This window comes from Aptenodytes patagonicus, chromosome 2, assembly GCF_965638725.1.
Source record: "Aptenodytes patagonicus chromosome 2, bAptPat1.pri.cur, whole genome shotgun sequence".
NCBI lineage: Eukaryota > Metazoa > Chordata > Aves > Sphenisciformes > Spheniscidae > Aptenodytes > Aptenodytes patagonicus.
In genome coordinates, this window is record NC_134950.1 from 157,211,887 (window position 1) to 157,225,497 (window position 13,611).

At 40.7% G+C, this 13,611-nt stretch overlaps 1 protein-coding gene across 1 annotated transcript; it reads left to right on the forward strand.

The window, feature by feature from the left end:
* Nucleotides 1-8,463: 8,463 nt before the first annotated feature.
* GJD4 (gap junction protein delta 4) lies at nt 8,464-12,911 on the forward strand. Its single transcript, XM_076332363.1, has 2 exons — nt 8,464-8,527; nt 11,725-12,911. Exons 1-2 carry the CDS (start codon nt 8,464-8,466, stop codon nt 12,909-12,911), a joined length of 1,251 nt encoding a protein of 416 aa, XP_076188478.1.
* The last annotated feature ends 700 nt before the right edge of the window (nt 12,912-13,611 follow it).

Sequence of the window (13,611 nt, forward strand, 5' to 3'; positions counted from 1 at the left end):
TAATTGGTAACAATTTTGTAGATTAGACTGAAATGGCAAAGTATGTGTCGTAATGCAGAAGAGGCAAAAAGATTGAGCTAATATTCCTGTTTTGTCTTTGCACGCTGTGTTCTTGCCTTGCCGTAGTAATGAAATTTCACTTCTATTATCGGTACTAAAAGAATTTTTAGTGAAAGCTATTTGATATCTTGGAGTGGGCAAAATCACTTTACCCAGGCAAGCCAAAAGGTTTTGTTGAGGCAAAACTTGGTTGGCTGGAGAAGTTTCTCAGGTCTGGGGGGATGCTACCTTTGGAACAAAGCTGAAGAAGTATAAGTCAAGAAACACGAGGTAGTTTAGTCTGCATTTATCCTGGGCACAGCTAACGGAACGGCTGAAGTGCCGTGCAAGTGGTGGGTAAGTAAACGGAGCACGGTCAGTAATCCCTGCTGTTTCATGGAAAATAGACTGTCAAACTATCACTTAAAAACAAAACAAAATGCATTATTAATAGGGATGGTAGAGAAAGACTTCTTATACACTTTTATGGGTAAGGCTACCAATATATTCTGTTGAATCACATGCAAAGTATTTGCTGTATATTTTCTTGCATGTTATAGCCTAGACTGTGCCTCCAGAAGCTGTAATGTTTCTTGGCCTCCTCCAGTAGCACGAACCATGTAGGACTTGAGGAATCCCTCGCTTTTCCACTCAACTGTCCAATAATCAGCTAGTGGGAGTTGTCTACAGCAGTACGTTCCCAAGAGCCTTGATTGTAAAAGCTTTGATAGCTAAAAACTAAATTGCTGCTACCAATAAAAATAGCTGCTACCAGTACGAAGCCAACAATTATGTGTATCAGCAGTATCGGTCAGCAGCTCCGTGGCAGGCTGAACACAAGGACGGGACGGGCTGTATTTCATCTCCCCTTGCCTAAACCGGACCTGAAGGAGGACCTAAATTGGCCCCCTTAACCATTTATGTCCTGGTTTACCTTCCTGGCAAAATCTCCTTATTGCTCTCTGCTTTGGCCCGAGTACGACGTTCAATGATGTACCTGCCACGTGAGATTTCCCTGCCCCTGGACCGCGCCGGGAGCTGGCCCCGGGGAGGGGAGCAGTGCCGGTGGGCTCCCAGCGGCAGCCTGCCTTGGGGATGGGGTCCTGCGGGGAAATCCACTCTTGGTGATTCTCATCTGTTTTCTTTCGCTTTCTAAAACATCAGAATAAATCCTTCAGGATCCACGCTACCCTTCTGAGGTTATGGTAAAAATTTTCAATGGCATAAATGAGAGTTGGATATTAAACTCCTACTAATTTTATTAAGGACTGAGCCATCAAGCTGAAGTTTATGGTGTTCTTATCTTTAAAACACAAATTCCTGGTTGATGCAATACATTAAGTATGAATACTATTGCAGTTTAACAGGGGAATTTCTTGTTTCCTGCCCAGTGTGTTTTGAGTTCATTAATGATGATTATTAAAAATGCTCTTTGGGAGAAACCAAAACAGAAACCATGGAAACGGCAGGCAACTAGCAAGGTAGGTGTGGGTTTTAAAGCAAAGGTTCAAGGGGGGGAAATTCAAATCCTGAAATTATAATTTGTTTTTTTTCCCAACGTTGTGGAGCTTGCCCTAGCTACAGTTTGTTTAAAGTACTTTTTGCAAGGCCACTTTAAACTTTAATAAACGGACTATTAGCAGGTCACAGATTAAGGTCAAAACAAATCTTGTAAATGATGAGGTTCAAAAACTCATTTGTCTATTGTCCTGTAAATGATATCCTATGTCTAGATGAACATACATAACTTGTACATCCTGATATTGATGCAAGAAATCTACTGTTTTTTTCCCTAGTAAGTTGTGAGTAGCAACTATGAGGAATATTAGATTTTTTTCTTCATTATTCTTAAAATGCAGCTGAAGATCAAAGTCTGTCATTGTGAAACAGTATGATAAAAATACACATTCTGTTTAGACAGAAATACTCTTCTGGATAAGGATTTTACTACGTACAGGAAACAGCTTTTGGGGGGATTTAAAGTCGTATTTTCAAGATGTAGATGAACTTTAGTAGAATGTACCTTTTAACTTCTGCATAGGAACGAATTTGACTTGAAAACGACATTTCTTCACATGCAAGAAGAACTCCACGCTCAGTACTGCCTGCAGTGATTCCTGAGGTTTAAACTGTGTGTGAAATAGAGGGGAAAACCATCGCATTTCTGTTTTCAGCTCCCCACTTTCATTTCTGTGTTAGTTTATCCTTTTCCCCATGGTGCCCAGTGCTTGGTTTGAATGACCACGTAGTTATAATTCATCTGTCCATAGTGAAAGAAAAAGCAGTGTCAGTGTTCAATAACAGAGACAACAGTATAGGTTTTGTTTCCTAAAATGATCAGCCATGAAATACAAGAAGGTGTAAAGAACTCTTATTTTAATTCCACAGCGGCTGCCCGTATGTTAAATCTGAGATGACAGATTTATTTACTGATATCCAGAACAGACACAATAACCCCTTCTGTTGTGCATGTTGACAACAGGGATGTATTTGCTCTTCACAAACCTAGCAATGTTCATACTGAGAAGCGATAACATAGAAATACTAGATTTAAAGCATAGTCAGCCAAAGGTATTATTGCCATCCTCTGTTTATTGTGGAATCTCTTTTCCAATTACTTAAGGCATTTTTCTTATTTAAACAATTTCCACAATATCGGTGTACCATGTTTTTTGCCTGCTTGACTGTTGCTAGGTTTGGACCCTCTTGGGCGAAGAACTCAGCCTCTCATTAGTGTCAGGTATTGGGCACTAATGAAACATGCGTTCACCAGCTTCATCATAAAATATGAGATCCCAAAACTTTCCAAACCTTCAGATTTGCATTTGCACTGTGCAAAAATGTAAGTGTAAAACTCGGTGTCAAATGTTAAGGGCAAGATTAAAAAAAATAGCTGGAACCTCTCTTATACTAGATTTTTTTTTTAGTTACAGCAGAGCAAATTTCAGTAATAATATCATGCATTTGTGTAGCTACCTATTTCAGTGGGAGTTAAGCAGATATTAATAATGTGCTTTTGAAAATTTAGTAAAATTAAATGCTTTTGAAGAAATTGGCCCCGAGCTCCTGAATGAGAATATACTTCCCATTACTTAATTTCCCTTCAGGACAGTCTTGAAATGTTTGAAGTTCTTGGTTGAATAGCTTTGAGGTTGCTGAACCAAAGTCTGAAGGAGAGCTGCTTTTTCCATTTTTTGTCCTCTTAGAAGCAGGTTCCCTTTGGAAAGATAACCTTTCTGAACCTTCAAATATTTCTAGTAAGGGGATCTGTTTGAGGCAAAGTAAGAGTTAGAATAATCTAAATCTTTAAGCGCATGCAGTAAAACACAGTCTTTTTTTTAGATTTACTAAATTTGCAAAGAGAGAGACAAGAAGACATATGCGAGACACTATAGGCACCGGGCTTAAGTACCCAAGATGACCGAGCTAGCGTGGAAGTGATATCAAGTCCAATCAATATAAGCAGTTAAAAAAGAGCTGAATTCCACTGTTCTGGATGTCCTTCTGGACTGTTTCACATACATGTGCATAGGCATTTATATATATTTGAGCATGTGCATATGTATCTCCTTCCCGGGAGTGGAAGGTAGACAGAAAGGGAAGGGGAAGGCAGACACGTTCTTTGAAAGTTTCCTAAAAGCCCTCTGAGCAATGCCACTTCTGGGGACTGTTGGATTTAAGGCTGAGCAGTGGGGAGTAGGAGCATGTTGTTTAAGCTCCCCATTGAATAGTTCATGATGGAAAACATTCACCGCTCCCCTGCCTCAGTGTATGTAGGCTCCTTAGCCCTAATTCTGGAGTTTTAATTTTCTTGCTTTCTCCATGTTTGTACAGCTACGATAGCTGTTTTGGGGAGAGGCTACTTTTGAACGTATTCCGCCTGCAGTCATTATCCGAGTGGCAGAGGGACAGAGGTCCCAGGGAACACATAGTGTGCAGCGCTGTGTGTGCCTGTGTAAAGCAAGGGCCTTCCGCACTGTGCTGGCTCCTTCGCTATCTGTATGCTATAATAGGCTTTACACGCATTGTGGGATTACTTTGAAGATTGTCTGACATGTGTAAGTGCATGCATACGCCCTATGTATGTCTTCAAAAAAGCATTTGTTCTGGACAGCTTTTCCTGCTGCTTGTTTGCTATTGTCCTTCATGGCTAACTTGTTTTCCTCTTCTCACCCTTCTGCAGTATTTTACCAATTTTAAAAATAAGGCCATCAAGATTAATTGCCTTAATTTTAATGTTTACTGTCCCTTCTGAATAGATTTTTTTTTCCCTGAATTTACAGATCACCTTCTGAAGAGCTAGATTTACTGCAAGATCGGTCACTAATACATCATTTTTGCTACCTAGAAAAATTCTAAATAGATTTTAAAATTAGGCTTTAAAGTATTAGATATGCATCTGTGTTTTTTCTTTCTTAAATAATAATCTGCCAAAGAACCTGGACTGAAATGCCAGATCCCCTTCTTATTAAGGAAGCTGCTATGCTGACCCGTTTTGCCTTAATGAAATTGGTAGAGGGAGGTTGCTTTATTGTCAGGTCCTGTGTAGGGTGCAATCTCCTGTAGTAACTCCCACTTCACTGCACTTAAATGTCATTAGCGTGGGTGTTGACTGGGTAAGACAGATGTGGTTGGGACTTGCTATACCAGAGGAATGCCTCTAGCTTCTGGGGCTTTTTGGCTTGCAATACAGACTGTGGCACCCTTCAGGTGACTGATTTGCTCCTGGATTGGGAAGCCCTGAAGTGGCTTCAAGCTAACGGTACCTTACCTCTGGATGTCATTCTGAGCCAAGGTCTGGGTGAAGTGTCTTTGCTGGGCTTTGTGCCGAGTAACCTGGGTCTTAGCCTAGGGACGTGACACAGGTCCACAAGGAAATGCAGTTCCAGTAGTTCAGAAAGTTTCAGTGGGTCACTCACAGTGGTGGAATCACATCTGTGAATTTTTATAGGATCAAGCCCTGGATCTGTGGTAAGGGGTTAGAAAGGTGGACAGCTGTTGTGAATTTTAAAATAGATTTAATTGCGTCTTCTTATGTTTCATTGTTGGTCTCTGAAAGTTTTCCAGTGGCTTTTAGGACCCCTTCTAAAATCAGGTGTGATGAGATACCACTAGATTTCAAACTTTACCTTTACCCAAAACCATGTCTGTGTTTTCTACCTGTCTCTCTTATTTAACTAGAATTCAGTGCAAGTTCACAGATTTGACAACTGAACTTTATTACAGCCTGGGAATGGTTTTCTGTGAGATTCTAGTTCTGGAGCATGTAGGGAGGGATGGGTCTGCACACCACGTCCCCGTCCTCTGATGTGGAAGATGGTGCCATGCCAACTGGGGGCACCGTGGAGGTGGAGTCCCTCTGGTACTATATCCGTGTCTGTAATATTGCTCTCCCTATTTACTTACAGTCTTTACAGACAAACAGGGAATACAGGGAACAGCTAAAGATAAATAACTAAACGAGGAGAATTGTATGCTGAGTATCTTCAGATACAATATTGAGTATCTTCAGATGGGAACCCTGGCCTGAAAGATGGTCCTAAGTCAAGGGATGAAGAAACTGCAGTTGATGTTTTTGCACAGACCAAACACTTTATAACGACCACCTCAGCCCGTAGCCCAAAGCTGGACTGAAAACAGGGACTTGGGCAGCAAAGCAGGCGAGTGGACTGTGTTTTTGTCCTTCTACAGACACACTGGTGCTTCAAAGGCAGTTTTTGTCACTGCAGTGCCCCTGAGGGCTGTGCCCTGACATTGGCAATGTTTATTTTCCATGCCTTTCTTTGACCAAACTGCTCCAGATCACAGCCAAAAGAGGCTTCTAGGTGCAATAAATTCAAATTGGCTCTGAGGGGTCCTAGATGGCTAGACAGACTGGGCCTCCTCCCAGTCTGAACTTGGGAAGAGGACACACCACCAAACGGAGAAGTGTTGGGTTGAAGTAAGATAGGAGCTGTCTGGAAAAGCTAAAATAAAAAAGCTAAAGTTGTCTGTAAAAGCTAAAATAGAATTTAGGCTTTCTGATGTAAATTCAGCCCTAAGTTAGGCTCATGAGTTAGGCTAAGGTAAGTCCGGAGCATAATGTTGCTTGCTTTCTTTTTGAAGAAAATGGGCCATCCTACCTCAGCACATCCATGCTGGGGGACCAGATGATGTCACCTGGCGTAGTCCTGCAGGCAACAGTTTGGGGGCTTAAATCCCTAGCTGTTATCCTTATTTCACAAATGGTAGAGGTCTCATGGCAATGACAAGCAGGGATATTTTAACTGGCAATATTGACAGAGACAATTTATAGTCTATTGTGTAGCTGCAGCTGCTGAGCATTCATAGCCTGCCACCATCTTGGCATTCCTGACTCTATTTTTGACAAAGGACGTTTAACAAAGAATACCTTCATATCTCAGCATAATTTAGCTCTTGACCATTTGCATCTTTTCTCTGTTCCCTTCCTGCAGCTTTCCTTCCTTCCCATACTTCTCCTCACACACACACATCTCTGGGAAAAAAAAAAGTGTGTGTGTGTGGGAAATGAAGCTAAAACCATCATCACACACCATAAATGCAATTCAGTAACAGAAGGAATAGTTGTTTGGAAAATATTTTACATATACCAATTCTGAAACCAGGAAAACTCCTGTATTTACTACTGCAGTTAAAAATATTTTTATGCAGTTAATGGATATAGAGTTCTGCTGTGTTTTTAAGTGCCATCCTTTCAAACTCTACTTTTAGGGTTTCCTTAGGATGGGGCTCACTACAGAAAGGATGCTCAGTGTGTTCTGCTGAGGCATTGCACACCCTGTGAGTAGAGAGCTGGGGAGAAATGGTCTTTGTACAGTTACATTTTACTTTATTAAATGATTGGTTTTAGCTTTTTTCCAGGTAAGACATGTTCAGTCATAAAGCTTAGCTTAGTCACACTGACTGTAACTAACTCATGCAGTATCAGCACACCGCTCCCTGTCTGAGCTGACTCACCTTGCTCCCCCAGGAACAGAGTCGTGGGTTGAAGCACGTGAGCTGGGTTGCAGTGACAAGCCTGTGCTGCCGGCAGCCCTCAGGTATCAGGTTGTCACGAAATCACTTTTCTCCCTTGGTATATCACATGCAGACTCCTTTTTCTGCTGTTTTTCTAGTTACTGATATGATTTCCTGACAATAAGGTCCATATTTTGTTTGTCCCTTATTACAGCACAGACTAAAAAGGACAGAATAACATCCCACAAGCAGTCGAACAACGTGTGGAAAATGGTAATAGATTATTTTCCCCAAGAGAATTGGTTATGGTGGGGGTGAGGAAAGAAAAACTGAGTTTTATTTCCATCCATGCTTTTTTCCTTGGGTACAGCACAGCCACACAATGTCAAGGGCATGCTGTGCAATTGCACCTAGCAGTCAAGGGCGTCCTGCTCCAAGGAGACAGCTCACTCCATCATTGCTGCAGAGGCTTGCTGGGCTTTCAGGTTGCTGGGCAATCAGCCCTAGGACCTTTTGAGTGATGTCCGGAGTACCAAGCAGTTTAGGAAGAAAGAACTGATATAAATTAAAAGTAAGCAACTGATTTGTGGCATCTTGAAAACCAGCCTCCATTATTTTATTTTATTTTATTTTACTTTATTTTATTTTATTTTATTTTATTTTATTTTATTTTATTTTATTCTATTTTATTTTTTTAAATGCTTCCCCTGTTTTTCATCATGCCTGCAGGGAGGCTTGGCCCCGCTGCCTGGCTCAGCACACAGGAGAAAATTTGGTGTGGCTGTGATTGACAAGGCCATGATGTCCTGTCAGGGAGGCTGTGTTTTAGAAATAAAATTGCTTTGGGAAACTGCAATGGGACAGCTTCCAGTGAACTAAACTGGAAGTGCCTTTCAAACATAGGGATGCTCATCCTTTTCTATCCCCTTTCTTTCTATTATCCATCTGCAATTCTCATGGGGAGACAGAGAGGTCTCTGTTATTTCCTGGTCTATGCTTTTCTTCCCTCTCTCCCCTCTCCCTGTCTTTCACCACTGAAATATCTCAGCAATGCCAGGAGGCTGGTATGCCCCGGGAGGGTAAGAATAGTCTATAATGGCAGAGATCACTCCTGTTGTTGTTTGTCTACTCGCAGTTGTCTGGACAGAGGATCCACACAAGAGGTAGGAGCAATTGGATCTGAGAAGCTAGAGCTTTCACAAGGCAAACTGTTAAAACCTTAAGAAGATTTGTTCCAACCTCCAAAACTAACGGTCCTGTTCAAATCAACAAAATAATCTTTTATCAATACGTTGTTGTGGCTGGGTTTCTCATTTCCATCCTTGACCCTTAGCAAAAATTCCTTCCCCCCCCCCCCCCTCCTTCCCTGGCTAGGTCTACTCTCCTTTTGAAATGCCAGAATTGTTAGGACATCAGGAGCTGGAAGTGTTGTGAGCCTGTTCAAACATGGAGCGCTGGGACTCGCTGGGATTTTTGATTGTCACACTCAACTATAACGTGACTATTGTAGGTAAGTGCTTTAAAACAGCTCTCTTCTTTCTTTTGCTGCTCCGTATCCTGAAGCCACCCAAGTGTCCTACTAATAATCAACTTTAATTTCTAGCCATGCCTCTGTGATCCTTACAATAAAAAGTTGTTATTTAGATACATGATATGAGTGGTTAATGTATTTATTTTCTTGTTAAACAGATTCCTACTCCCTCTCTGATAGATTATTTTCTGAACTTTATGTAAAATATTCTGGCAAGGTTTTCAAATTTGGCGCTTCTTGGTGCCTGACCTTCCAGTCAGCTCTAATGGCTGTTGTAGGGATCATGGTGAAAACTCACAGAAGTAATGCTTTATTTTTACCACATAAAGTGAATGTATGCAATAGCTTTAGTAATGAATTAAAAAGTTTAAAGCAGGGAAAAAAAATCCCTCTCTTTTCAAGGAAGAAGTTTGTCATTTATTACCGTTGTGGTTAATTAGCATTGCTTTTCATTCTTTATTTTTATAAACGAACGAAGTTCACATGCACAAAAAAAAAACCAAAACAAAATGCAGTTGTGTTTTCCTCAGCTAGCAGTCACCTGAGAGCTGCTTTTTTTTTTTTTCCCTTTGTATTTAAATAAGACACTGTTCCTTTTTCATGGGCTACTTTGAGCAAAGTGTGAGCCGGAGAAAAACTTTCAAGGGCCTTTCAAAGACCTTTCGCCTCCAGCCGTGGACAGTTGCTGTAGTTTGTGTTGTGCATTGCAAGGAGTATCCAACCAAGCCACAGGGGGGGCGGTGAAGGGGCTTGTTCTAGTATGTTTAATCAAGATTGAGTCATTAGGGAAGGTGGTGTGTGGAGGGGTTATCTCTAAAATGTATGTCATACTAAACTACTTCCTAAGGAGCCATTGATTTTTCTCAAGCAGCAGTCCCTATTGTACGTGTTCTAATTAAAAATTGATAGTGAAATAGCATGTAGTATTTTGAGCTTAATTAACTAATGTGCTTCAAACACTTTGAGGTCCTCACAGGGAAAAAAATGCTACCTAAGTATGAAACATCGCTTGCTAAAGATGACTGATTCTGTACAGCTGGTGTTTTCTATTGACCCACACTACGTTGAAAAGAGAGTAACAGTACAGCCTGTCACCAAAATGCAAGAAACTGAAAACACAGCAAAACCACCACTAAAGTTCAGGTGATTAAAGATAAAATGGAAAGGCCTCAGTTTATTTATGGTTAGATAACATATTATTTTGCCAGGAGCAGCAGGTTGCTCTGATGATCTCTCATATAGCTTATATATCCTTAACCTTTTTCCAGCTGAAGTTTTTCCCTCTTCAGAGTGCAGTTTTACTGTTCTAGCCCATAATCAGCTTACTAGCCACAAATGGTTTATATGCTTTATATGGGGCATTCGAACTGCATGTTCAGTACAATAATAGGTATCATACAGTGTTGCAGAAATATTTAAATATTTAAAATTCACACCAACTACAGGGAAACAGCTTTATGGGAAATAGAAAGGAATGTTGTTGAAGACAATACCTGTAAATAATCATATATTTTATAGAAAAAATTATTTGGGATCTGGATTTTTAAAAAGCCTTTAGAATGTGTGTTGGTGCTATTTCACAGACCGCCTTTAAAAACTTGTGTGCGTGTGAGATGTGCGGTCACTATTAATGACTTGAGGTTTTCAGTGCATTTCTCAACCATTAATTCCATATAACATGCTCGTCTTCAGTCACTGAGTCTTGCTGTTTGTCTGTCTGTGGTTACAACTGGTTTCTTAACCATTTCTTAAAGCACAGAATCAATCTTATCACTCTTTGCCATTTTGTGTTTTTGCTTTTTGTTCCTAAGTGGTTTTTTTTTCTCTTGGCATGTTTTAAAAATATGTGAAATTAAAGCAGGGGATTATTAAATTAAATTACTTTTCCAAAACCATATAGGGAACTAGTGACAGGACTCAAAAGGAAACTTGAGAAATTCAAGTGCTAAACTTAACTTCAGATGTTGAATTTTTCCATGTAGTTGTACAGGATATATTTTTAATTTTTTACAATATAGTAGTATATTTTTAGGCCTTCCTATCCTGCCCAGGAAAAGGATTTCTTTTTTTCTTTTTTTATTTTTCTTTTTTTTATTTTTAATAAATAAATTCGTCAGTAATACTGCAGTATGTGTAACTTTACAAAAAACTTTTAATAAAAACCTACCCCATCCAAAAGTCCTCCAAGAAACTATCATGAACAATACAGTCTCATCCAAAAGATATGATACGTAGGGTAGCAATGCCTGATCGTTCACTGCTGTTGGTGTAATTGAATAAGGATAAGGCCTGATCTTTCCCACCAAAGTGGATGAGACCAAGACCTACCTAAAGCAATTATATGAAAAAATTCAGGGAAAGATGAAGTAAGCGATGTATGAAAATGCCAAGCTCGTAAGGCTCCACTTGGTGTTGGTATCAAGAAAGAAGGGAACTTTTGGTCTGAATGGAAGGAGAAGCTGCGCGCCAAGGTGAACGAAGGTTGGAAGACATGATCAAGATGGGGCGACCAAAGAAGCAGCAGAGAGAAACGACCAGGGTACACATGTACGCACACAAATGTACATTTGCAGAACATTTTGCATAAGTTTGCTAATAGCGCCTGTTAACTAGCTCGCTAGTAAATACCCGTCTAGACACAACAGAGAGATTTTGTTGGCTATAGTAAACTTTACATACAATTTCACAGCCAAGACCAAGAACAAATACTATGTCATGGAACAATCTTTTGTATCTAGAAGAGTTTCGTACTGTGTTAGATGATCTATATTATTCAAACAGGACAAAATTCAGGTGCAGAGGTATGAAACCAACAGCGAGGAAGAACTGTAAGTGAAATGGGATTACTCACTCAATTGTGAACTCCTCTTATCAGATTTGGACATGTTCAGAGTATTTTTGTTAGGCTGAGGTTTCAGTTGGCATGGCTTATTTTACGTCAGAAACTTACACTGTCGAGTCTAGATGAAGGTTATGGAATGTGTCAGCTAACATATTTTCACACGAGTTTCAGTCCCAGACAAAACAAAGCCAAAGAGGAGCTCTTAAGAGAGGAGACTGATTACAGAGGCTATTTCTTCAAATGTCTTGTGTATAGAGAGAGCATCACTACATTACCTGCCTTCCTTTCCTTCTCAGTGCTCTGACTCTTTTTCTTTCCTTTTCTTCTCTTCTAGGAAAGATCTGGCTAATGTTAGTAATTCTGCTGCGAATGGCAGTGGTAGTGTTAGCAGGCTATCCGCTCTACCAAGACGAGCAGGAGCGCTTCGTCTGCAACACCCTGCAACCAGGATGCTCCAATGTTTGCTATGACTTGTTCTCTCCCGTATCTCACTTTAGATTCTGGCTCATTCAGACTGTGTCTATCCTGCTACCTTATGCTGCATTCAGCATTTATGTTTTGCACAAGGTAGCTGTGTACCTTGTAAGAATGCACTGTGTGGTGCATGGGTGCGAAGGGAATAAAGCTTTATTAAGCCCCAAAGACCTGAAGGAGCTCTGTAGAAGTGCTGTTGTCAATAGATTAGATTGTGGTGCAGATAACCTAAGTGTCCTTAATTTTTCTGGGGCATATACTGTTCATCTTTTTTTTAGGACACTACTTGAGGCTGCCTTTGCAGCTGTGCAGTATTTTCTTTTTGGATTTTTTGTTCCTGAGCGCTTTTCCTGCTACCATTCACCTTGTACAAGCACAGTTGATTGTTACATCTCCCGGCCCACTGAGAAATCCATCATGATGATTTTCATCTGGGGGGTCAGCAGTCTATCCTTTCTGCTTAGCTTTGCTGATCTTGTCTGTGCTCTCCGGAGAATGACAGCAAGAAATCAAAAGAACAAACCGCTGGCAAACCTCCACGTAGAGAATGACTGCATTTTAAATCTTCCCCCAGTACAGCATGGTAGCTCTTCTCCACCTCAAAATCAAGACTATCCGGTATCAAAAAGCAGCCAGACCAGTGATGGCTCCTGCTCACTTCTCTCTGAAGAGGAAGAAGAGGCTGTTCTTCATCCTGAAGTGGTCTCTCAGCAAACGGCCAGCACTAACCTTAACAGCAACAGCAATAAGCCCTGTATATCAGGAGATCTTGCTGTTAAGCAAGATAGCACTGAAGAACCCTTGTATGCTGGTGGCCACCAAGGGACTACATGCAGGCAAGTGAGAACCAGGCTTCAGCAAGACTTCATTAAAGATACTGCCCTGACTTTGAGACCTCAGATCAAGTCTCACCTTGGAGTTTCTTCCTCTGTAGTTCAGAGCAAGCTTTTAGGATACTACCCTTCAGCTGAGCTAAAAAACCCTGATGCACAATCGAATTATAGCAGTACTAGTTGCTTGAGATCAAAAAAGTCCGAATGGGTATAGAGCCAGTGAACACTACCCTATGACCCTGGCAGGACAAATCATTGCATCACCGAGGAGGTTTCAGATAGTTTCAGCTGGATCCCTCGGCTGTGGTTATGCTGCAGAGACACTCTACTATGCTGTGTTCCTGCATTGAAGAGGAAGCAAAAACCTCGGATAAGAGTTTGAAGGATACTACATTAAGGGAACTGTTCTTTGGAAAATGTAACATCTTTATGTTTTTCTGAGTGTAGGTGACTTTAAAAAGCTGTGGACTGTCACTGATGTGACTGACCTGGTTTTCCAGGAGTATGTGTGAACGCTTGTTTACCCTAACCTAGTTTTATTGCAAAAGATTGAGCTTAGGAAAGATGTGATTTTTAAACACAATTGTACATTGTCTACTGTCAGAAGGTTAATTTAACTCCTCATACTAAATTCTCGAAGCCCACTCTAAGAGAGGATATTCAAGCAAGAAGAGTAGACAGTGAATAAAATAAAAATACATGTTTTGTAGCAAAGTGTTAATGTGCAAAAAAAACCCCCTGGATCTTACTGATTGAAGGCTATACCTGTCCTAGTTAGCAACGCCACGGCAGTACCTTTCTCTGACCCTGAGGTCAGCTGGCACAGTCTGACCATGTCTGAGTTACTCAACTCAAATAGCTGCCAAAACAGGGTGGCTGCATCCAGATTAGCTGCTGGGAATGGTCCTGTGCTC

Excerpts from the sequence above, each read along its gene's own strand:
- GJD4 (XM_076332363.1), top strand. The coding sequence starts at position 8,464 with ATGGAGCGCTGGGACTCGCTGGGATTTTTGATTGTCACACTCAACTAT. Across the intron at positions 8,528-11,724 it reads CTATAACGTGACTATTGTAG|GAAAGATCTGGCTAATGTTA; the intron begins GTAAGTGCTTTA and ends CTTCTCTTCTAG.